This window comes from Pezoporus flaviventris, unplaced genomic scaffold (assembly GCF_033815535.1).
Source record: "Pezoporus flaviventris isolate CSIRO_AGI_PZ_B2104156 unplaced genomic scaffold, CSIRO_AGI_Pfla_v1 ptg000085l, whole genome shotgun sequence".
Lineage (NCBI taxonomy): Eukaryota > Metazoa > Chordata > Aves > Psittaciformes > Psittacidae > Pezoporus > Pezoporus flaviventris.
In genome coordinates this window covers 38,388-64,148 of record NW_026892633.1, presented here as the reverse complement: position 1 = coordinate 64,148, position 25,761 = coordinate 38,388, and the positions used below count along the sequence as shown (strand labels likewise).

The window sequence follows — 25,761 nt, the reverse complement described above, 5'->3', positions numbered from 1 at the left end:
CAATTGCCCTAGTTGACTTCTATTCATTCAAGGTTCTCCTTAACATAGAGCGTGACTCCTCCTCCTCTTCTACCCTGCCTGTCTTTACAAAACAGCCCATAGCCATCCATTGTGATCCTCCAGTCATGTGAGTTGTCCGACCATGTTTCAGCTACTCCGATAACTTTCTGATTGGGTACAGAGCTCCAGTTCCTCCTGTTTGTTTCCCAGGCTGCATGCATTGGCATACATGCACTTGAGGTGGTTGGTCTTCTGGTTCTCATCTTGGAAGCAGCTAAGGAACATTTGTCACTGCTCTGGTTGGCCTGGCTTATTTCCCAGTTGGTTGCCATGGCGTGAGCATTGACACTTTGGACCCTGCTCCCCAAGTCCTCCAGTTTAAAGCCTGCCTCACTAAGTTGGCCAGCCTGCTGCCAAGGATTCCCTTGCTTCTTCTACACAGGTGGATACCATGCCTCCCTAACAGGCTACCATCATCAAAGAATGTCCCACTGTCATAAAAGCCAAAATCCTCATGATGGCACCAGCCACAAAGCCAGTAGTTGATTTGCAATATATGCCTATTTCTGGCTGCACTCCTTCCTCTAACTGTTAAAATGGAGGAGAAGATAACTTGGGCAGCAATATTTTTCACTTGCATCCCCAGGGCTTTTTAGTCTTCCTTGATTTTGACCAGGTTCTGGCATGCCATGTCATTCATGCCCACATGAAAGAGTAGCAGTAGATAGATAGTAGACTCTACTCTTGACAAGTTGTGGCCCCCTCTCAGGTAGATCCATGAGCATAGAAACCAAACCCTTCAGTATGGCACCAGCTACAGAACCAGGCATTTACCTGTTCAATTCGCCTACTCCTTCCTTGACTGCTTCCTCTGACTGGGAGGACAGAGGAGATTCCAGCCTGTGCTCCTCCTGATCCTTTTAACATTGGTTCAAGGGACATATGGTCTCTATTGATGGTTCTAAATTGCCTCATTACAGTATCATTAGAACCTACTTGGAATAGTAGGGGCAAATGATAATCTTTAGGATCTAGGGAGGGTGCTACAGACTTTGTGCCCAGACTGCCAGCTACTGGGGGCATGACCGAATTTGGTGCCAACTACTGGAGTCAGACCAGAGTTGCTGACATCCCTGGCCTGTGGTGTCAGCTACTGGAGCGAGTGGGAGTCTTTAACCTCTAGTCACTGTGGTGGGAACAGTGTGGGTCCCAAAAAACAGTTACTGGGCAGGCAGACTGGTGTGAGTGAGGTGAGCAAGGGGCTCAGTGTAGGCAGCTGGAGGAGGATCGTGGGTCACAGTCTGTGTGGCTGGTGCTGGCTGCTGGAGGAAGGCAAGCGTCTGTATCTTCCCCAAACCTGGTGTACATTACATGGGGGTGTGCATGTGCATTCACTATCAAAATTTCAAGCTGGACTAGATCGCAAGTAGCAGGGACCTCGGGTCTGGGCCAGGGTATCAGGCAGGCAAGGGTCTCTGCTGGTATGCCCAGGAGGACTTGCAAATGTGGAGTGCCCGGGGGGCAAGAGTATGCGTGTTTGCTAGTGAGCGTCAGTCTGGACTAGCCAGTGAGTAGGGGACCCATGAAGTGCCTAGGAAGGCCAGTGATCTCAACTCTTGAGCCTCTCTCATCTCTCTCACCTGTTTCTGATGTCTCACTCACCTCCTTCATATCTCTTTCATCTCCGTAGTCTCTGTCATCTCTCTCACCTCTTTTCTTGCCTCTAATCTCTCATTTCTTTCTTGTCTCTCTCTCCTCTCTCCATTCTTTTATATTGGGTTTATGTGGCAAGGTTTTAGTAGTGGTGGGGCTGCAGGGATGGCCTCTGTGAGAAGAGATCAGGAGCTGCCCCCACGTCGGACAGAGTCAATTCCAGCCAGCCCCAAGACAGACCCACCGCTGGCCAAAGCTGAGCCAATCCGTGACACTGCTAGCACATATTTAAGAAAGGGTAAGAACATTTTGCAGCAGATATGAGAGAAGATTGAGAGTATGCGAGAGAAACAACTGTGCAGACACCAAGGTCGGTGATGAAGGAGGGGGAGGAGATTCCCCTGCAGCCTATGGTAAAGACCATGGTGAAGCAGGCAGTAACCCTGCAGATCATGAAAGACAATGTCGGAGCAGATATCCACACTGCAGCCTTTGGAGGACCCCACATTGGAACAGGCTTGTGGCAGGAATGGTGGCCCGTGGGGGACTCATGCTGGCCATCATGTTCCTGGAATGCACTGAGGACTTCTTTCTGGTACAGATGCTGGACATGCTGTCTAGGAACAGCCACTGCTGGATTTACTGCTAAAAAACTGACAAGACTTTCTTGACAACATAACTACCAATGGTAGCCTTGGATACAACAATCACAACATTTTGGAATTTAAGATCCTGCAGAGCACACTGAAGACCAGCAGTAGGACAAAGACCCTGGATTTTAGAAGAGCCAACCTGATCATGCTCAGAGCCCAGCTGTGAGGGATCCCATGGGAAGCATCCATAAAGGGCATAGGAGCTTGTGAGTGCTGGGAGTTATTCAAAGAACCGCCTCCTGGAATCATGAGAACAGTCCATCCCCTATGAAGGGAAAGGAAGAATGCAGAAAAGGAGACCACCCTGTCTTATCAAAAAGCTTTTGGGTATGCTTAAAAGCGGAAAAGAAGCATACTGGCTATGGAAAGGTGGTCAAATAGTCTCCAAGGCCTACAAGAATGGGCAATGGGTAAAAGTGCCAGGTGGCGAAATTTTATCTTGACACACGAAAGACAATTTTTACAGTGAGAGCAATCAATCACCATAACAACCTCCCCAGGGATATGGTAGAACCCTCATTGCTGTAGGTTTTCAAGTTGTGATTGGACAGGATATTAGATAATCTCATCTAGACTCCCTTTCTCACAAAAGGTTAGACCAGATTATCTTTCGAGGTCCCTTCCAAACTGGGCTCTTCTATGATTCTATAATTCTACGCTTGCCTTTCTACTCATTCTATGCTTGCCTTTCTACTCATTGGATTGGACCGTCCCTATTTTCTGAGGAGGGTGTCCTCAAACATCAGTTAGTTCTTCTAGGCCCCTTTTCCCTTCTCTGGGCTCCAGTTTCCCATGGGATCCTGCCAAGCAATGCCCTGAACAGGCCAGAATCTACTCTTCTCAAGCCCAGGGTTGTAACTATACTTCTTTAATTTTTAAAAGTTATACCATTTGAATTTTCCATGAAACAAATTAGTGAAGTCCTACTTAGCTAAGTTGATCCCCGGGGTCTCGAACCTGCTCTTCTCCTCTGATGGGAGGGACTCCATTCCCCCAGTCCCCCCTGCCTTGAGGTTCAGGGGCCTTAGAGATGTGGAAGAGAGATTTCCAGTGTCAGGGTGATTGACTTGCCTCAGGAGGATCAGAGCCAGCAAGTGTGATGCTTCCTGTAGTCAAAGTAAAGTTGAAAATGGTTCATCTTCTCTGTCATTTTTCCAGGAGCTCAGGTTAGACTAGCTAACACATCTGTAGTTTACTGGGTCTTCCCTCACACACTTCTTGTAAGTTGGAATAACGTTGGTGAGCTTCCAGTTAGCAGGGACCTTCCTAGACTCCTTTGGTAGATGATCAAGAGGGTTTCAGCCAAACAGTGGCCCTTTCTTGGCAGGGGGGTTGGACTAGATCATCTCCAAAGGTCCCTTCCAACCATAATAATTCTGTGATTCTGTGATTTTTCCAGGTTTGGGTTTTTGTTGGGTTTTTGTTGTTTTTTTTCCGGTTTTTCTAATCAATTTTAAAAGCTAAACAAAATGTTTTAATATCTGTGCAATAATTCTCTTCTAAGAAGACATTCACAGCAAAGACTAAGAATCACAAATATTTCCTTCTTCCTTCTGATTACTCAAATTGGGAAACTTTATTTATCTTCCATCCTTTAGAATCAGCTGTCAACTATGTTAGCTTTTTCTGTACAGCGGTATCAATTTTACACCTTCTCATCAATCATATCTAATTGGATAGACACTTCTTTTTCTCGACTTCTTGACAAATAGTGTAGGCTGAATTTATGCTACAGATCACTTTCATAATTTGAAAGGTCATGCAAGTTTCCTACTTGTTTCACATTATATTGGTTATAAGTATCAATGTTTTGGCAGGGGGTAAGGGGCCACACTGTGCTGGACACAGGTGATTCCAGCTGGCTAGTCAATCAACCCAATGTAGGCCAAAGCTGTGTCAGTCAACGAAGTTGTTGGTGTCTTTGTGAAAACATACTTCAGACAGGGTAGAAAACACTAGACATGCAGAGGAGGGGAAAAAAAAGAGTGAGAAACAGACATACAAACACCAAGGTCAGACAAGAACGAGTATTCACTTAGCAGTTTGTGGAACAGACCATCCTGGAGCAGTTGGATATTTCATGAAGGAACTGCAGCCGAGCAGAGAAGTGTGAGAATCTCCCAGCTGAGATAGTAGTTTCGACACAGCAGACACTGATCAAGAGATTTAAAGCACCTTTGTAATGGAATTGAAGAAATACACAGGTAGGGATTTGGCTCATAGAATCAATTAAGTTGGAAAAGACCTTTAAGATAATCAAGTCCAACTTTCACCCCAAGACTGCCAAGTCCACCACTAAACCATGTCACTAAAGGCATCATCTACATATTTTCTGAATACTTCCAGGGACAGTGATTCCAACACTTTCCTGGGAAGCCTGTTCCAATACCTGATCACCTTTTTGGTGTAGAAATTTTTACTAATACCCAATCTAAACCTCCCCTGGCACAGCTTGAGGCTGTTACCTCTTGTCCTATCACTTGTGACTTGGGAGAAGAGACCAACGCCCACCTCACCTTTCAGGTAGTTGTAGAGAGCAATAAGGTCCCCCTTGAGCCTTCTGTTTTCCAGAGTAAACAACCCCAGTTCCCTCAGCCATTCCTCATAAGACTTGTTCTCCAGACCTTTCACCACCTTTGTTGCCCTTCTCTGGACCTGCTCAAGCAACTGAATATGTCTGTTGTAGTGAGGGGCCCAGAACTGAACACAGTATTTGAGATGCAGCCTCACCAGTGCCCAGTACAGGGGCACAATCACTTCCCTTGTTCTGCTGGCCACACTACTGCTGATACAGGCCAGGATGCCATTGGCCTTCTTGGCTGCCTGGGGCACACTGCTGGATCGTGTTCAGCTGCCTGTCATTCAGCAACCCCAGGTCCTTTTCTGCTGAGCAGCTTTCCAGCTGCTTTCCCCTAAGCCTGTAGCATTGCATGGGGTTGTTGTGGCCCAAGTACAGGACCTGGCACTTGGACTTGTTGAACCTAATAACATTGGCCACAGCCCATCGATCCAGCCTGTTCAGATACCTCTGCAGAGCCTTCCTATCCTCCAACAGATCAACACTCAAACCTAACTTGGTGTCATCTGGAAATTTACTGAGGCTGCACTCAATCCCCTCATCCAGATCATCAATAAAGATATTAAACAACACTGGCCCTAACACCGAGCCCTGAGGGACACTACTAGTGACCAGTCGCCAACTAGGTGTGACACCATTTACCACCACTCTGGGCTCTGCCATCCAGCCAGTTTTTAACCCAGCGAAGAATACAACAATGGCCATGAGAAGCCAGTTTCTCCTGTAGAATGCTGTGGGAGACAGTGTCAAATGCTTTACTGAAGTCCAGGTAGACAACATTCACAGCCTTTCCCTCATCCACTAAGCAGCTCACCTTGTCGTAGGTCATGTTGGTCAAGCAGGACGGGCCCTTCATGAACCCACATGTGCTGTGTGAGAGCACTCAGGATGATCTGCTCTATGACCTTCCCCAGCACTGAGGTCAGGCTGACAGGCCTGTAATTTCCAGGGTCCTCCTTCCTGTCCTTTTTGTAGAGAGGTGTCATGTTGGCCAACCTCCAATCCTCTGGGACCTGCCCACTAGACCAGGACTGCTGATAAATGATGGAGAATGGCTTGGCAATCTCCTCTGCCAGCTCCTTCAGCACTCTTGGGTGGAACCCATCTAGCCCCATAGACTTGTATATGTCCAAGTGGAGCAGAAGGTCACTAACCATTTCCTCCTGGAGTATATTTCAATCAGCTCCCCATCTATGTCATCCAGCTCAGGAGACTGAATACCCTGAGGATGGCTGGAGTGACTATTAAAGAGTGAGGCAAAGGCTGCATTAAGTACCTCACCCTTTTCCTCATCCTTGATCACTAGGTTTCACCCAGTACCCAGTAAAGAATGGAGGTTCTCCTTGACCCTCCTTTTATTGTTAATATATCTGTAAAAACATTTTTTATTATCTTTTATGGTAGTGATGAGAATTAGTTCCAGCTGCGCCTTCACGTTTCTAATTTTCTCCCTGCATAACCTAACAACATCCTTGTATTCCTCATGGGGTGACAGTCCCTTCTTCCACAGGTGATAGATTCTCTTTTTTATCCCGAGTTCAAGCAATATCTCCCTGTTCAGCCACGGTGGTCTTCTTCCCAACTGGTTCAATTTTCAGCACATAGGGACTACCTGCTCCTGCGCCTTGAGGATTTCATTCTTGAAGAGTGTCCAGCCTTTCTGGACCCCTTTGTACTTCAGTACTGTTTCTCAAGGGATTCTCTCAGCCAGCGTCCTAAACAGGCCAAAGTCAGCACTCCGGAAGTCTAAAGTGGAGGTTTTGCTGACCTCTGTCATTTCATGATCACTTTGCCCAAGACAGCCACCAGTCCTCTTCTGTTTGCAAGCAGCAAATCTAGCCAGGCATCTCCCCTAGTTGGTTCACTCACCAGCTGTGTCAGGAAATTATCTTCCACACCCTCTAAGAACCTCCTGGACTCTTTCCTCTCTGATGTATTGTACTTCCAGCAGACATCTGATAGGTTGAAGTCCCCCATGAGAACAAAGGCTAGCAATCATGAAACTTCTCCCAGTTGCTTGAAGAATGATTCATCCATAGCTTCATCCTGGTTGTTTGGTCTATAATGGACTCCAACCAGGATATCTGCTTGGTTTGCCTTCCCCCTGATCTTCACCCACAAACATTCAACCTTCTCACTCACAACACTGAGTTCCAGGCAGTCGATGTGCTCCCTAACATACAGTGCAACCCCACCACCATAGGTAATAGCCCTGCCTTTCAACTGGAGCTGCTGTATGTCTCAGACTTCCAAATGGAAGGCTGGTTTGCCTTTGACATACTGCTGCTAAATAGTTTACGGGAAGGGAATTCCAGGATGTTTAAATAATCGAATTGACAGAATCACAAAATCACAGAATGGTGAGATCACGCAATCCCCCTGAGCTTTCTCTTCTCTAGGCTAAACAGTCCCAGCTCTCTCAGGCTGTCTTTATAGGAGAGATGCTCCAATCCCTTAATCATCATCATGGCCCTCTGCTGGACTCTCTCCTCTATGTCCATGTTTCTCTTATACTGGGGACCCCAGACCCAGAACTAGACACAGTACACCAAGTGTAGCCTCACTGGTGTTGAGTGAAGCAGAAGGATCATGTCTTTCCTCCTGTTGTCAATGCTTTGCCTAATGCAACTAAGGATACCATTGGTCTTCTTTGCAGCAAGGGCACACTGTTGGTTCATGTTCGACTTGCTGTCCGTGAGGACCCCCAGTTCACAACCCTCTGGATTATCAGCCACTCTTCCCAGTTTTGGTGCTGTCTGCAAAGTTGCTGAGGGTACACTCTACCCCATCATCCAGATCATTAATAAAGATCTTGATCATGACTGAACCCAGTACTGACCCCTGGGTCAAGTACAAAAACCAAGGTCAGTTTTTATGTGTAGAGAATTTTTTTTAAAAACGTTATTAAGTTCTAAGATTTCATCTTTCCTGCATATCATCATCAGACAAAAGATAATTTAGCATCTAATCTATTTTATGAAATTAAAATGTGTTTTGAAGAAAAAATCATGATATTTGGAAACATGACTAAAACTTGAAACTTTTTGGAAAAGTTAGGAATCTAAGTGGAGTCTGCACTCCCGGTGAGGTGGACAGAGTAATAATCTTTTCAGTATTGTTAGTTGTAGCCTACTGAAGAGAGGGAGAAATGAACTGAAGAAATGAGGGCATTCTCTAGGATTTTCATCAATCCTTTGGGCTTCTAAGGCCTAACTTTTGGACTCCACCTCTTCAAGTGAGATTTGTCTTGCAGACATAATTTGTACCATTTCCTCTGGCCAGGGATATTTTTACTGTCAACAGTGATCTCATGCCTTTCTTCTTTTCCTCATCTTACTAATATCTATTTTTGTCTTTCCCCTTTTGGGGGAAATTCCCATGTTCCACCCCCCTGGTAGACACTTGTTGAACTATTTCCCCTCAGTTTCCATCATCAGGCTCTCCTTAAGTACACTCTATTAAATAGGACTGTTTATTAAATTTCCTGATTCTAAGAAAGATATAACATCTGGTCTGGTAGCAGATGCTTGACTGTGCATCCATTGGAGGCATTCACTGTTGTCTCAGTTTAATAAAATCCATCAGGTACACCTAAGGAGATTTCTCCAAACCATCTTGCCTGTATACATTGCAATGTAGAAGATGGATTGATTCTAGCTCTGAAAACAAAGTGCTACTAGATGACCATACTGGTTCTGGACACATTCTCCTCTCCCCCACCCACCCCTTTTTAAAAAAAATGCTTTCATTAGACTGCACTGCAGTCCCTCTAGATTAACCGGAGTAGGGCAGGCCTCAGACCCACAGGAGTAACTTGTACCTATTACCTCTTGTCTTTTCCACGTGATACCCTGTAAAAAGGGAATCTCTGTCTTCTGTTTATCCCCCCTTTAAATACTAGTGATAACGTCTCCCCTCGGCCTTCTTTTCTCCAGGCTGAACACACACTGTTCTCTCAGCCTTTCCTCATGCTGCAGGCTTCCCAGTCCTTTTGATGGCTCCTGAAGAATAGAGATGATGGCAATGCTGAGTACAAATCCCAGACTGGTCTCACAACCAATAATTTTATCATACTACAAGCCAGTGCTACGCAATATGCTAAAGCAATAATATTAATTCAACTCACAGAGGTAATAAACAGCACCACAGGGAGTATATACAGCAATGTGTTACATAACACAATTCTGAGAACCAGTAAAATAACATTGTGACCAGCAACTATTAAATCAATACAGTTAATGCTTATAAGAAATTTGTTTTAACATGCTGTCATGATTTAAACCCAGCTAACAACTAAGTACCACACAGCTGCTTGCTCAATTCCCCACACCCTCCCACACTCCACAGGTGGGATGAGGAAGAGAATTGGAAGAATGTAAAACCCACCAGTTGAGATTAAAATTTTAATAATTGAAATCAAGTAAAATATGACAATAGAAAAAAACCAACAATAAAAATAGTGGTAATAGTAATAGGGAACAACAACAAAAAAGAGAGAAATGAGAATTCAGAAAACAAGCACAAGTTATGCACAATATAACTGCTCACCACCCTCTGACCGATACCCAGCCTGTTCCGAGCAGCAATTGATCCCTTTGGGCTAATTCAGTTTATATATTGATCATGAAACTTTGTGGTATGGAATATGGTTTTGGCCAGTTTAGGTCAGCTGTCCTGGCTGTGCCCCCTCCCAGCTTCTTGTTTCCCTCCACCCTTCTTGCTGGCAGCGCATGAGAAACTGAAAAGTCCTTGATTAGGGTAAGTGACACTGAGCAACAACTAAAACATCAGTGTGTTATCAACATTATTCTCAGCGTAAAAATAAAACACAGCACTGCACCAGCTATTGGGAAGAAAATTAACTCTCCCAACTGAAACTGGGACCTCAGTATGCAAAATAAATGGCATCTAAATAAAGATACAGCTTTGACCATAGGATTTTAAAAGTTACAACTGTTTTAGAAATTCCTGTATAATTCCTTTATTAATACATGAATGTCATCTTCCTCTCATGTCTTCAGTTCTTGTCATACTTTTCTCTACCCCTCTTCAGATGGGAATCAAAACACTTTCTGTGACTTTTAATGAATATTTATTTTAACAGTCAGTCCAAGTTAATTACTCAGTACTTTAACATATGAAAAGTTATTTTGTGTGGAGGCAGGGTTTATTTGCCAATCCTATTAAGTTTGGTTACTGCAACCATATGCTTTTTTCTACAGTGATGTTTCCCTCACTTAAACAATCCATATAAGTAATTACTACTTCTTTTGTTTTCTCTTCCTGAAGTCGAACAACTTACCCTTACACGGAAAATTTTCAGTTTAATTAGTGTGTAGGGTTAGACTATGGGAATCAATGGCAAATAATTTTGCATTGTTTTTTGAATTAACTAATTTCATCTTCCTATTTCAGTGGTTAAATTCCGTTGGACATCAATAGCTTTTCAAAAATTTGTCTGTTGTTATCTAAGGACTCCAAACTCTTATTGTGCTTACAATTTGCTATATAAAATTATTCTTCCTGCATAAAGCTAAGCATCTTTCAAAATATGTTATATTTATGAAAGTTTGTTTATTTTTTAGTGCCTTTTCTCCTAGCAGTTAATAAAAAAGAATTAGAAAAATCAGAGTTGAAACAGGAAATGGCTCAGATAATTTTAGAAAAGCTAAATTCTTTCATTAAGCGGTTGTGTAAATCAGTTGTATGTTCCCCTGTCTGTAAATTAAACCACAAAGGGAAACCTGGGTATAAATAGGATTTTGCCAGGAATTCTAGAAGTGTATCATTACCTAGGGTGCAGAAACATCACCCTCTATTGTCTATAAAAGACAGGAAATCTAAAATCATTAACAACTCTGCTCAAGTTTCTATTGAAATACCTGAAAAAGAATAGTTTCTTTTTTTCATTCCTCAGTTGCATTTTGCATGTTATTTTCTAATGCTGTTGAAACTGTTTGACTCCTTGTCCTGGGTTCAGCTTTTTTTTTTCAGGTTTTTTTTTTTTTCAGTTTTTTTTCAGCTTTTTTTTTCAGGTTTAAACCACGACACTCCTATAGATGCCACCTGTAATAATGCCAGAATTGAGACTTTTCCCCAACATTTTTTACATAAAGCACATTGGTAGGATAATTCTGACTCATAGCACCAGCAGATTAGGTTGGGGGGGGGGGGGTGGTGGTGGTGGTGGTGTTTGGTTGGTTGGTTGGTTTTGTTGTGTTTTTTTTTTTTTTATGAAAAGCCCTCAAAAGACTCTTACACATTCATGACACTTTGGATTCTACTTCAAGAGCTGGAAAGTTTGTGAAATAATATATTTTTTAGAAATTAGTAGAACTATGTGCAGATACTGATTTTGATTTGGAAATTTTTATAGAAATTTATCTTCTGACAGATATTTTTGACAATAAAGTATAATAAGAGTAAAGTTTTTTATAATGAGAATGAAGGCTTTTGTATTGCTAATAGATCTATCAAGTGATGAGAAGTTTACCCATAAGAGTTCAATGCTACTGTGATACTAGAACTTAAACTCTAGTCTTCTTAAAGGTGTTTACAGTTGTGCTGTTGATTTCAGCAGGCCTGGGATTTTTCTTCTGGGACTTTACAATAGCCAAACTCATATAAAAGTCCTAGAGATTCAGATGATGACAGAAGTTTTTGTTTCCAAGTATTAACATTCCTAAAATTATCATACTTTATGTTAATTGGGCCAAGAGGCCTTCTCTGGAAAAGTATACTTCTTGTATATCCCATGTCTTATGTTAAAATAGTTATATAGTGGTTAAATATAAGTCTGTAATGACCAGAATCTTGAATGCTTGCTTCTTACAGGAGCTTTCTCATAAACTAAAATCTAAGTAGTTATATAGGACATTCCTATTATCTATTTAATAAGGTCAAAATGAGAACACGCTCACAGCTTACTCATCTGCTTCTTAAGAGGAGTGTTTTCATAGCGGAATTTGTTAACATTTCTAATGTTAATACAAAGCTTTACAATCTGCACAGTGCAATTTCAGTCCTGAATGTCAGTTCACATGCATTGCATTCTACACTGAGGTTTCTTTTTTTTTTTTTTCTGGCTACAATGCTATTTCAGAGCTGGGGCAGAATTAATTTTCAGTTGTTGGAAATGACAGTCGGAATATTCAGCCATTCAGTGTGATGGTCTTAACATCTAACTGTCTAAACCAAGATCTGTATTTGTATCTGCCTCTCTAGGAAGCCCATTCCAGTGTTTGACCACTCTCTCCGTAAATAAATGCTTTGAATACCAAGCCTGAACCTCCCCTGGTTCAGCTACTTAGTTTAAATCTAAGCCTTCTCGGACCTTCTGAGCTCATAAGAAGTTTGTTACATTTTTAAATTATTTAGATTACATTGTCTTCAAACAGATGTATGATCCTTCTTAAGGTGATTAAACTTTATTTTTGAGCTACTTAATTTCTGGGAAAGCAAGTCCTTTGGAAAAGAGAAGACTCTGTTTCTGTTTTTTTGTAAATGAGCTTTAGGCCTTAGTGGTATAGCTTTTCAAGTAAATTTCACAAGAAATTGGTAGTTATGCTGTGATATCAGCTTTATGAATTTTATAATCATAAAATCATAGAATGGTTTGGAAGGGACCTTAAAGATCACCTAGTTCCAACCCCCCTGCCATGGGCAGGGACAACTGTCACTAGAGCAGGTTGCTCAAAGCTCCGTACAACCTGGTCTTGAGCACTTCCAAGGAGGGGGCATCCACAGCTTCTCTGGGCAACCTGTTCCAATGTGTCAGCACTCTCATTGTAAAGTATTTCTTTATATTGCATCCAATCACTTGGAATGATGGTTGGGGGGATGGCAGGACCAGTCGCTGGTGACCTGAAGACATCTAGTTGATGGGCTATAAAAGTATTACACAGCAGGCAACAGCATACAATTAAGTTCATTGGCTGTTTTCCCCTAAAATCAAATCCCCTTGAGGTACACATTGGACTTCCCCATCTTCCCGCATTACCCACCAAGTATATCTGGGTTCCTGAGCAAAAGCAATCCCACGAGTGGGTTTGCCTTTACCTGAAGCAGGAATAACCCAGACTGTCTTCCACAGCAATTTCTTTATGTGCACCACAGGAACTTTGTCCTCTTCTACAGTATGTAAAAGTTCTGATTGGGCTGGGACAGCCCTGTTGGCAGATCCTCTGGTGTTGACCAACCAGGTGTCTTTTGCTAAATGTGTATCCCAATGTTTGAAAGTCCCACCACCCATTGCTCTCAGTGCAGTTTTTAACAGCCCATTGTACCATTCGATTTTCCCAGAGGCTGGTGCATGGTAGGGAATGTGATATACCCATGCTCTTTGGCCCAAGTGTCTATAAGCTTGTTCCGGAAATGAGTCCCAATGTCTGACTCAGTTCTTTCTGGGGTGCCTTGTCGCCACAAAATCTGTTTCTCAAGGCCCAGAATAGTGTTCCGGGCAGTGGCGTGGGGCACAGCATATGTTTCCAGCCATCTGGTGGTTGCTTCCACCATGGTAAGCACATGGTGCTTGCCTTGGTAGTTTGGTGGGATTGTGATGTAGTCAATCTGCCAGGCCTCCCCATATTTGTACTTCAGCCATTGATCTCCATGCCAAAGAGGCTTTAACCGTTTGGCTTGCTTAATTGCAGCACATGTTTCACAGTCATGAATGCAATTGCTCACCACCTGCTGACCGATACCCAGCTCAACTCAAGCAGCAATCTAGCCCTTCCAGGTAATTGCCCCCAGTTTATATACTGGGCATGATACACTGTGGTGTGGAATACCCCTTTGTTTAGTTTGGGTCAGGTGTCCTGTCTCTGCTTCCTCCTGACTTCCCCTCTTCCCTGGCAGAGCATGAGACTCAGAAAGTCCTTGGTCAGAGTAAACATTACTTAGCAATTCCTAAAAACATGGGTGTTATCAGCATTGTTCCCAGGCTGAAAGTCAAAAACACAGCACGGCACCAGCAACTAAGAAGGAGAAAAATGACTGCTACTGCTGAACCCAGGACAAGAATGTAAAACTAAAAGGGGAAAGGGAAGGAGAGAAGAAACAATAAACACAAGTGATGCACAATACAGCTCAGCACTGGCTGACTGTTACCCAGCCCAACCCAAACAGCGATTGGTCCCTTATGGGTAATTCCCCCCAGTTTATATACCGGGCATGGCATGCTATGGTATGGAATATTGCTTTGGCTAGTTTAGGTCAGGTGTCCTGTCTCTGCTCCCTCCCAGCTCCTTCCCTCCTTATTGACAGAGCATGCCAGACTGAAAAGTCCTTGATTAGGGTAATTGCTCATCCTGGGTTCAGCTGTAGCAGTTATTTTTCTCCTCCTTAGTAGCCAGTGTATTGCTGTGTTTTTGACTTTAGTCTGAGAACAATGCTGATAACACACTGATGTTTTTAGTTGGTAAGTAATGCTTACTCCAATCAAGGACTTTTCAGTCTCATGCTCTGTCAGTGAGGAGGGGCACAGGAAGCTGGGAGGAAGCGGAGAAGAGGACACCTGATCCAAGCTAGCCAAAGGGTTATTCCATACCACAGCATGGCATGCCCAGTATATAAACTGGGGGGAGTTACCCAGAAGGCCCAGATTGCTGCTTGGGTCAGTCTGGGTATTGGTCAGCAGGTGGTGAGCAATTTTACTGTGCATCACTTCTGTTTACTGCTTTCTTTTCCTTTTCCCCTTTTAGTTTTATATTATCTCCCCTTGTTATTCCCCTTATCATTATTATTATTGGTGGTAGTAGTAGTTTTGTATTATACCTTAGTTACCAGACTGCTCTTATCACAATCTGAGGGAGTTACATTCTTTCAGTTCTCCTCCCAGTCCCTCCAGGAGTGGGGGGAGGAAGAAGTGGGGGGGAGTGAGCGAGCGGCTGCATGGTTCTGAGTTACCATTTGGGCTTAAACCACGACAGTGCTACTTAGCAGCAACTAAACCATTGGTGTGTTATCAGCATTATTCTCAGGCTAAAGCCAAAACACAGTACTGCACCATGAAGAAGAAAAATAACTTACAGCTGAACCCAGGACAGCATCCACCCCTTATTCCATACTATTTACATCATGGTCAGGTCCCACAATTTCCAATATGCCATCACCTTTTGGTCTTTTGATATATATATATATACACACTCACACACAGAGATATCATTCTTTGTTCTGTGGACCATCCCTATAAAGTCTTAGTTCATTCAGTCCATGGTTTCAGGCTTCATCTACCATAGCAGTCCTTCAGTGTATGGTGTTGGATCATTGCCTGCTGACGTCACTGCTCAGCTCATCTGGTTTCATCAAAGTTTATTCTTTCTTGGTGTGATGATCAAAGAGAAGCTGGGTTCAGTCCATGGTGGTCTGAAGACAGTCCTGGGAGACTCCTACTGCTGCATGACTTTATTCTCTGATGATGATCATGACAGCATAGTCCAAAGTGGTGGAAATGGACATTTAGCTGTCATAGGAGTGTTATAGAGCAGTCAACAGCATATAACTGAGTTCATTGGCTGTTTTCAGCCCGAATTAAATCCCGTTGAAGTACACACCAGACTTCCCCATCTTCCTGCGTTACCAAGTACACCCAGGTCTTTGAACAAAAGCAATTCCAGGAGTGGGCTTGCCTTTACCTGAAGTAGTAATGACCCAGACTGTCTTCCCCAGCAGATTCTTTATGTGCACCACAGGAACTCTATCACCCTCTACAGTACCTCTGCATTGCCAGTTGCTCTGCTTCCACTGCTGCAACCACCCCCACAGGGCATTTGCCACCATCCATGAGTCAGTAGAGAGATAAAGTACTGGCCATTTTTCTCATTCAGAAATGTCCAAGGCCAGCTGAATGGTTTTCACATCTGCAAACTGACTCAAGTTGACTTCTCCTTCAGCAGTTTCAGCAACTTGTCATAGGGGACTCAATACAGCTGCCTTCCATCTCCAACGTTTTTCCACAACATGGCAGGACCCATCAGTAAACAAGGCATATTGATTTTTACTTTCTGACAGTTTATTATATGATGGGGCCTCTTCAGCATGCATCACCTCCTCCTCTGGTGACATTCCAAAATCTTTGCCCTTTGGCCAGTCCATGATGACTTCTAAAATTCCTGGATGACTGGGATTTCCTATTTGAGCTCATTGTGTAATTAGTGCAGCCCACTTACTCCATGTAGCATTGGTTTTCGTGATGTGAAGAGGAGGCCCTGCCTTTAAACAGCCCAGCCCAGGCAACCGGGGTGCCAGGAGGAGCTGTGCTTCAGTGCCAATCACTTCTGGAGCATCTCAAACCCCTGCATAGGCACAGGTTCTTCTACTTTCAGCAGCCTCACAACAGAAGGGTCCTCTGAGAGACCAGGCAAAGTGGACAGTTGCTTCATTTCCTCCATCTCCAAGGCAGATATACCAAAAGTCCATAGGAACCCTTTTGGTTATTGAAATACCTTAGAAGGTCTATGCCAAGAATGCACGGAAACTCTGGCCAGTCACAGTGGGGTGCTTTTGCCACTCCTTCCCAGTCAGGATGATTTCAGCCTCCAATACAGTCAGCTGCTGAGATCCCCCTGTCACTCCAGAAATACAAATGGATTCCACCCCTTGATAACTTGATGGCATTAGCCTACACTGTGCACCGGTATCTATTAGAGCCTTATACTCCTGTGGGACTCATGTGCCATGCCATCTTATCCACACAGCCCATTAAACCTGATTGTCCCCATTTTCCTGGCTGTAGGCAGGGCCCATCTAATAGTGATCATAAGATTCTTCACTTACTTCTTGTACAAAAGGAGTAGAATTCCTTTTCATAGGAGTAGAAGTAAAATTAGCTCTTTCATTGCCCACGAGAGCCTGGAGCAGCAGTTTTCTTGGGAGGATCCCCATTCACCATTGTTTTTCTTTGCAGTTCACGCACCTACTGAAGTAGGTTTTCCATCCCACTTTCTCATGTCTTCTTCATGATCCTCTGGGTATCATCATTGTGACAAGTGACTATTAATCCATAAAAATGAATGCTTATCAGAAATACGTTTTGACACACTCTGATCTGATCTGTTATTATCTCAACCATTTGGGCCCCAGGTTGGGCACCATAAAGGACTGTTGTGGTTTAAGCCCGGACAGCAACTCAGAACTACGCAGCCACTTTCTCCCTACTCCCCCTTCCTCCCCACCCTTGGGTAGGATGGGAAAGCGAATCTAAAGAATGTAAACCACATGAACTGAGATAAGAACAGTCCAATAACTAAAGTACAAGAGAAAACTACTACTACTACTAATAATAATAATGATAAGGGAAACAACAAGGGGAGAGAATATAAAACTAAAAGTGAAAAGGGGAAAAAAAAATACAATAAACCTTGTGCTTGCAGCCCAGAAAGACAAACATATCCTGGGCCGCCTCAGAAGAATCATAACCAGCAAGTCAAAGGAGGTGATCCTGCTCTTCTGCTCTGCTCTCATGAGACCTCACTTGGAGTATTGTGTGCAGTTCTGGTGTCCTCAACATAAAAAGGACATGGAACTGTTGGAATAAGTCCAGAGGAGGGCCACGAGGATGGTCAGGGACTGGAGCACCTCCCGTATGATGACAGGCTGAGAAAGTTGGGGCTGTACAGCCTGGAGAAGTAAAGGCTGCATGGAGACCTCATAGCAGCCTTCCATTATCTGAAGGGAGCCTACAAGGATGCTGGGGAGGGACTATTCATCAGGGACTGGAGCGATAGGACAAGGGGTTATGGGGTCAGACTTAAACCGGGGAAGTTCAGGTTAGGTATAAGGAAGGCATTCTTTACTGTGAGGGTGGTGAGGCACTGGAATGGGTTGCCCAAGCAAGTTGTGAATGCTCCATCCCTGGCAGTGTTCAAGGCCAGTTTGGATGTAGTCTTGGGTGATATGGTTTAGTGTGTGGTGTCCCTGCCCATGGCAAGGGGGTTGGAACTAGTTGATCTTAAGGTCCTATCCAGCCCTAACTATTCTGATTCTATGATGCACGATACAACTGCTCGCCGCTCGCTGACTGATACTCAGCCCGACCTGAGCAGTGAACTGGGTCTTGTGGGTGACTCCCCCGATTTTATATACTGGGCATGACGTGCTGTGGTATGGAACTTTGGCTAGTTTGGGTAAGGTGTCCTTTCTCTGCTCCCTCCTGTCTTCTTGTGCCCCTCCTCACTGGCAGAGCAAGAGAGCATGAAAAGTCCTTGATCAGGGTAAGCACTGCTTAGCAATAACTAAAACATTGGTGTGTTATCAGCATTGTTCTCAGGCTAAATCTGAAACACAGCACTTCACCAGCTACTAGGAAGGAAAAAAATAACTGCTACAGCTGAAACCAGGACACATTTTTCCCATTTTAAAAATAGAGTTATATTTTCCATTCTACAGTCAGTGGATTGCTAGTGATCTACCTTTCCTTACTACAGTTATTCTGATTTTTTTTTCTTTTTTGTGAACTAGCATAACTGTATGTCGAGACATAGAAATCAGGCAGAACAGAGTGTGATGTCGCACTTACAAAAAAGTGAACATAAAGAATAATTTTATATTTGATAATTTTGTAGATACAAGCCTGTGCAGAAAGTGGATGGAGTTACAGATGGTTTCACAGGAAGTGGTCAACAGGCAGGCGCATCTGCTGAGCAAACTTTAATTGCCCAAAGTCAACATCATCAACAGTTTTTAGGTATGATGTTTTATACTGTTGTAAAAATAAAATAAACTCCATTATTGCCTTGAACATCAAGTCATATAAATACAATAATTATTTTAGTTATGTTGCCCTGTTCAAAACTCTCAATGATAGCAAAAGAAAATGATACTCATAGAAGCTATATCTTCTGTATTGTAACACTTCTGTAATGATCTTCCACTTCTGTAATGGTTTTCCACTTCTCAAGTGTAAGGTGTACCGCAAAATGACACTCTGTGCTTTGACTCCCGTCTCTACAGGATCCCAGATGTAAACATCTTATGTAAATATACCTTGCAAAGGGATTAATGTGTTCATCAAATAGACCATCTAGTTCTAAGTCCTCTGCTTCACTTCTAATTACAATAATATCCTCAGGGGCGATCTCAGTTCCCACAGGACTTACCTCCCTGCAGTAGCGGAAGCTCTCTAAACCTATGATAGTTTGATAAAAATCCTCAATCAGATCATCAAAATTGGTGGCAATGATAACATGAGTATTTAAACTCTCATTTGTCCAATAAGGTTCAAGAGCTGTCTTAGATTGTTGTTTAATATGCATCATAGAGACATAAAAGAAAAACTGTGAAAAATCTACTTGCATGGTAGATTTAAAATATATTGCAATGCAATTGCAGTGAAGCATTTTATACAGAAATGCATAGTGAAAATCTTTCCCTAGGAGTTCATCAATTTCCACTGGCTTCCCTTTTTTTTTTTTTGAATATGCACATAAATTTGGATTATATTTCTGCTCTGCAGTTGTGTTGACCATTGTCAAGGTGTATTGAGTTTGTGCTGCAACATTATAAATGGAAAGATACAAAGAGTTTAAAACAGAAACCCAAGGTTTGTGTTTAGAATGTGCATTTTGTACATTCATTGATGTAGCTAAGCATAGTAATTTCTCAGATGTAGAAGCAAGTGGCAATTTAGTAATTTACTTATGTAAAAAAAGCTTATTAAATGTGTTATTCCAATAATTTTACACTTAGTTTCATCTATTAGGATTTTGAAGCACCACATCTTTTGGCCTAAACTTGCTGTTATAGAAATCATTGGGAACCTTAGACTACAGTTTACATGTTTTTGAATTTTCCCTTCTATTGTCCCTCTGGTTGACAGTGTATTTCTTGGAAATATTTATGAGGAATAGTTAAAGCAAATGTTGGCTACAGTTGAAAGTCTTGTAAATTTCAAATAAAATGCTTCTGGATCTACTAAACCCTATCATTCATGACAATGCAAAAACTGTTCAGTCGATCAAAACAAAACCTATTATATGAGGCTCTGACATGCTGACATGAATATTCTTCTTCATCCTGTCATATTCAGAAAATGCATCTTAGCTTTTTTTATATACCGATACAATATGTATGTGAAGCAGTTTTTATCTGCTGTCAAGAATAACTGAAAATCTCCTATTGCTTAAAAAGTAGCTATCTATCTGGTTTGTTCACAATTTTGTTTCAACTTTAAAATATATTATGTATAAAAGACATTCCTCTGGGCATTATGACCTTCTAGACTTTATTTTTTTACATCATACTTAAATGTTTTCTAATCAAACTGTAGATGGCACCATTCACAATTGCTTTCTTCTGTTATGTTCTCATGGAAACAGATGCATCTCGAGTACTTCCAGAGTTTGGAGAAGTTGAAATATCTTCTCTACCGGATGGTACTACCCTTGAGGACATAAAATCACTGCAAAGTCTTTATAGAGAGCACTGTGAGGTAAGAGGAAAGAGGCATTTCACATAAATCAGTCTTTGAAAATTCATGTCTTCCACTGAGATTAAGCACAACAGGATGACTGACACAAAACACATTACAGCTATTCCACTTGTATCTGATGTGCTCCTCAAATATTTTGCTTATTCCCTCAGAAAGAACGTTTACAAAAAGACATTCTGGAATTTCTCTCTTTATAGAAGAAAATAACATGTAATAGAATACCAATACTGGAATATACTTAAGAATTTTAGATAAATTGAACTTTAGATAAAATATATAGAGAGTTGTTTATAGGAGTTGAAATCAGATTAAATTATTGTTTCTAATGATGATATTAAAAATAAGCTCACTTTTTTCTTCAAGTTTTAAAGAAGCGTACTTACTTATGGACACATTTCATAGCGACTAAAGTGTTTTTAAATTATTGCTGAAGGTGTTTTAAAACATGTAGTGAAGTAGCAAAATTCATGAAAAAGCAAGATTCCTTTGTGTTTTTAATAGTGTTGAAAGTTCTGGTTAGGTGAATTCACCCGATATATGTGCTTAGGCTCTTTTTTGGAGGCTTCGTTGTATTTGCACGTGTCCTGATCTGAGTCTCTGTACACACTAGCATGGACAGTTTGGAAAATTTGTTGATAAAAAGTTATTGGAAAGGTTGTTATATGTTAATTTATAAGCATACCTTTTGCTATTTTTTCTGCAAAATGACCAGGGGGGAGCTATATCCCTGGGAAGGGTTGGGGGGGGGGGGGGGGGGGGGGGGGTGAGATAGAAAATTATTTGCACTTGTTTTATATTTTTCTAGGCAATAGTGGATGTTGTTGTGAATCTTCAGTTTAGCCTGATAGAAAAATTGTGGCAAACTTTCTGGCGCTATTCTCCTGCTGCTCCAGCTGGCGACGCAGCTATTATTGAATTGAGGTCAGTAAATGTCTCTTTTTGTTTACTGTTCACCATCATAATAAAACAGCAGGAGTCAAATCAAAGAAAGCTAAGAACCTTTTTTGATATCATTAGTTTTTCAGGTTAAATTATGTTGTCTGCTATTTGACATATAGCCTGTCAGTATATGTCAAACTGCGGCCTTGAAAAGATTGTGAATACATCTATTTTTTACTTTGATTGGATAACTAAAATCAAAATATCTTTTCACAAGATACTGTCCAGTTCATTTAAATTGCAAGGGCCTTTTTTATTATACCTTTGTGTAATTTATGGACTGGAGCAGAACTTTGGAGGCTATTTTTCCCCGGATTCATATGAAGAAGTTTGAGTTTCAGTTGGATGTAGCAGAGACATTTTTTAAGTTTTTATTAAATAATCAATTTCAAAATCCATTGTACCTTTCTTATCATGCATTTTCATTTGTTGCATTTATTCACACCAGCAATCTGAGTGAAATAGAAAGTCGACTTCCAAAAGGAAAACTGATTATTCTGTGCAAATATGAGGCTATTCTGAAATGGATGGGTAACTGTGACCATGTGATGTACCAGGCTTTGGTGGAGATTCTCATTCCTGATGTCCTTAGACCTATTCCTAGTAAGTTAAAAATAGTTATCATTTCACAAGACTGTGTTGTGTTTTGCTTTGTTTTATTGTTTTGTTTTATGTGGCAATTTTTTTTGTACCTCACATAACATTTTGGGAATGATTTGGAAGGATGTAAACATAGTGTGTGTCATCTTTCCTTAATCCTGTTGAGTAGGAAGGTGTGCTGGAGCTGATGTAAGCATTGTGTGTAAAGAGGAATGGATATTTCACTTCATTTCGGAAAGTCTCTAGAAGTTTTAAGAATATATTTCTCTATGGAATATGCCTTTGTCACTGAAAATTCTAAGTTTTTATTAATTTGAAGATAAAAATGGGTTCCTTCACATACTGTCTCTATTCTACCAGACAGCTGTGAATGCACTATGGCCCTGAGCCTGAGTATATTAATGTCAGACTTCACTCCCAACTCTTCTAATTCCTCCACTACTGAGCAGTGAAGATGGGTTGGGGAATGGGGGTTGCAGTTAGTTCATAACACTTCATCCCTGTTTCTACTCCCTCCTCACACTGTTCCCCTGCTTCAGCATGGGTCCTTCCCAAGAGCTGCAGTTCAATAACTGTTCCAGCATGGGTTAATTACACTGGGTATGGTCCACAAGGAACAGACCGTGCCAACGTGAGTTCCCCACAGGCCACCATTCCTGCCACAAGCATGTTCCAATGTGGGGTCCTCCAAAGGCTGCAGTGTGGATATCTGCTCCGACATTGTCATTCATGATCTGCAGAGTTACTGCCTGCTTCACCATAGGCTGCAGGGGAATCTCCTCCCCCTCCTTCATCACCGACCTTGGTGATGATCTGAAGGTCCTTTCCAAATCTAACTATTCTATGACTCTATTCTATGTCATCCATCAAGTTCCTGGAATGCGTAGAAGACTGCTTCCTCATACAAATGTCAGATGTGCCAAGCAGGAATGAGGCAACGCTGGACTTGCTACTCACAAACCAATAAAACCTGCTTTGTAAATATCTGGGTTAGTGGTAGCCTTGGCTGCAGTGATCACAATACTGTGGAGTTTGGGATCCGGCTGAGCATGCTGAAGGTTAGTACCGAGACAGAGGTTCTAGATTTCAGAAGAACAAACTTCAGCTCACTCAGAGCTCAGTTGTGAGGGAATCTGTGGGAAGCTTCCACACAGGATAAAGGAGCTAGTGAGTGCTGGGAGATTTTCAAGAACGCTCTCCTGGAAGCACAAAAGCAGTTCATCCCCTTAAAAGGTAAGGGAAGTAGGCAGAGCAAGAGACCCCCTTGGCTTAACTGCAAGCTTCTGAGTCTACTCAAAACCAAAAGAGAAGTGTAACAGATGGAGAAGCAGACGGATAACCATTGAGAGCTACAAGGGGGTACAGAGGCACAGTTAGAAAAGCAAATGCTCATCTCTAATTGAAAGAGGCCAGAGATGTCAAAAACTACAAGAAAGGGTTCTTCAGGTACATAAACAACAAGCAGAAACAGAAGGAAAATACTGTCCTGCTGTTAAGGGGAGAGTGAAATTAGTCGCCAACAATGCTGCAAAGGCAGAGGTTGGCAATGAATGACAGGTTCACCTCTGTCATTACCAGCACTGTTGAACCCCAGGCCTTGGGAACAAAAATCCAGGTTAATGAAAACACAGACCCACCATCAGTGGAGGAAGAGTTGGTATGTGAACCATTACAGGAGCTTGACCCCTACAAATCGGTGGGCCCTGAAAATATCCACCTGAGGGTGTTAAGAGAGCTGGCTGATGTCATTGCGAGGCCACTCTCCATAACCTTTGAGAAGTCATGGAGATTGGGGGATGTCCCAGAGGGCTTAATGTCACCCCCATCTACAAGAAGGAGGATCTCGAAATTGGATCTCAGAGGAGGATCCAGAAAATTATAGGCTCATCAGTCTTACTTCACTCCCCAGGAAGCTTATGGAACGAATCCTCCTGGGGGCTATCTCAAGTCAAATGAAGCATGTGACTGGGAGAAGCCAGCATGAATTCACCAGGGGCAAATCATGCTTGACAGACCTGATCACCTTCAATGATAAAGTGACCTGCTCGGTTGATGTGGGGGAGTGGTGGACATTGTCTACCTGGATTTCTCTAAGGCTTTCAATCCAGTTTCCCACAGCCTCCTCCTAGAGAATCTGATACGTTATGGTATAGACAAGTGGTCTCTGCAGTGGGTGGGGAACTGGCTGACAGGCTGCATCCAGAGGGTGGTGGCAAATAGCTCCTTTTCAGACTGGCGACCTGTCACTAGTGGGGTCCCCCCGGGGATCAATGCTGGACCCAACGCTGTTTAATACCTTCATAAATGATCTGGAAGATGGGCTCAAATGTATCCTGACCAAGTTTGCTGTTGATACCACACAGAGTGGGGAAGTAGATGCTTTGGAAGGGAGAGCCACCCTGCAGGATGACCTGGAGAGGCTGGAAGAGTGGGCTAACACGAACTTTATGAAGTTCAACAAAGACAAGCGTAAGGTCTTGCACCTGGGAAAACACAATAAAAGAGTGCAGCACAGGCTGGGATCTACACGGCTGGGCAGCAGCTCTGTGGAAATGGACCTGAGGGTCCTGGTGGACAACAAGCTCAATATGAGTGAACAGTGTGCTGTTGCTGTGGCAAAGAGAGCCAACAGGATGCCGGGTTACATCAACAAGGGCATCACCAGCAGAGATAAAGATGTCATTATCCAACTCTACTCAGCACTTGTCACGCTGCACCTGGAGTAATGTGTTCAGTTTGGGTCACCACTACGCAAAAAAGATGCGGACAGGCTGGAGAGGGTCCAGAGAAGGGCTACAAAGACGACTAAAGGACTGGGAAGCCCGCAGCATGAGGGGGATAAACAGAAGACAGAGATTCCCTCTTTACAGGGTATCACATGGAAAAGACAAGAGGTAATGGGTACAAGTTACTCCTGTGGAGATTCCGGTTGGACACTAGAGGATAATTTTTCACAATGAGAACAATCAGCCACTGGAATAGCATCCCCAAGGAAACAGTGGATTCCTCAACACGGGACACTTTTAAGATTCGGCTGGGTAGCATGCTGGGACATCTAGTCTAGATCATGCTTTGCCTAGAATGGTTGGACCAGATGATCCTTGAGGTCCCTCCCAACCTGGGATTCTACGATTCTGTGATTGTCTGAGAAGCCAGGTCTGTTGGGAGGTGATGGGGTTCACCGGACCAAGTGGGGCAAGAGTGTCTTTGCCAACAAGCTGGCCAGACTTATAAGGAGGGCTTAAAACTAGATTTAGTGGGAAAAGGGGATGGAGTTTTCAGCACCAGACAAGAGCCAAGGGCTGCTGATGGATTGGGAATCAACCGGGAAATGCCTGAGAAACGCCACAAAGAAATTAGGGCGTCTTCCTCTAAAAAGATTACATGGTCAATAGGCCCACTAAAGTGCCTCTATAACAATGCACGCAGCATGGGTAACAAACAGGAGGGCTTGGAAACCATTGTGCAGCTGGAAAGCTATGATCTAATCGCTATTGCTGAAATGTGGTGGGACAAACCACACGCCAGGAGTGCTGCAATTGATGACTATAAACCATTCAAAAGGGGCAGGCAATGAAAGAGCCTGGGGGGGGTGGGGGTGGGCATCTGTGTAAAAGGATGGATTGACTGCAGAGAGCTGCCGTTGAAAATGAACAGATTGAGAACTTGTCGATAAAAATAAAGGAACAGCCAACAAAGGAAACCTTGTGGTTGGTGTTTACTACAGGCCTCCTGATCAAGGGGAGGATGTTGATGAAGCATTTGCATCCTTACTTGCTGGTGGACAAAAAATTGGACACGAGCTGTCAATGTGCACCTGTAGCCCAGAAAGCCAATTGCATGCTGGGCTGCACAGAAGGAAGCGTGGCCAGCAGGTCAAGTCTGCTCCTCTACTCCACTCTTGTGAGACC

At 42.8% G+C, this 25,761-nt stretch overlaps 1 protein-coding gene across 2 annotated transcripts in view; it reads left to right on the top strand.

Moving 5' to 3' along the window:
- Positions 1 to 25,761, top strand: part of LOC133280691 (transcription factor RFX3-like) — a 178,082-nt gene that overhangs the window by 131,141 nt on the left and 21,180 nt on the right. For both annotated transcript variants that reach the window (XM_061475607.1, XM_061475606.1), the window contains 4 exons: positions 18,447 to 18,568; positions 20,199 to 20,311; positions 21,117 to 21,232; positions 21,699 to 21,853. In XM_061475607.1, coding sequence (XP_061331591.1) covers positions 18,447 to 18,568; positions 20,199 to 20,311; positions 21,117 to 21,232; positions 21,699 to 21,853 — 506 coding nt within the window. The remainder of the gene's footprint in view (positions 1 to 18,446; positions 18,569 to 20,198; positions 20,312 to 21,116; positions 21,233 to 21,698; positions 21,854 to 25,761) is intronic.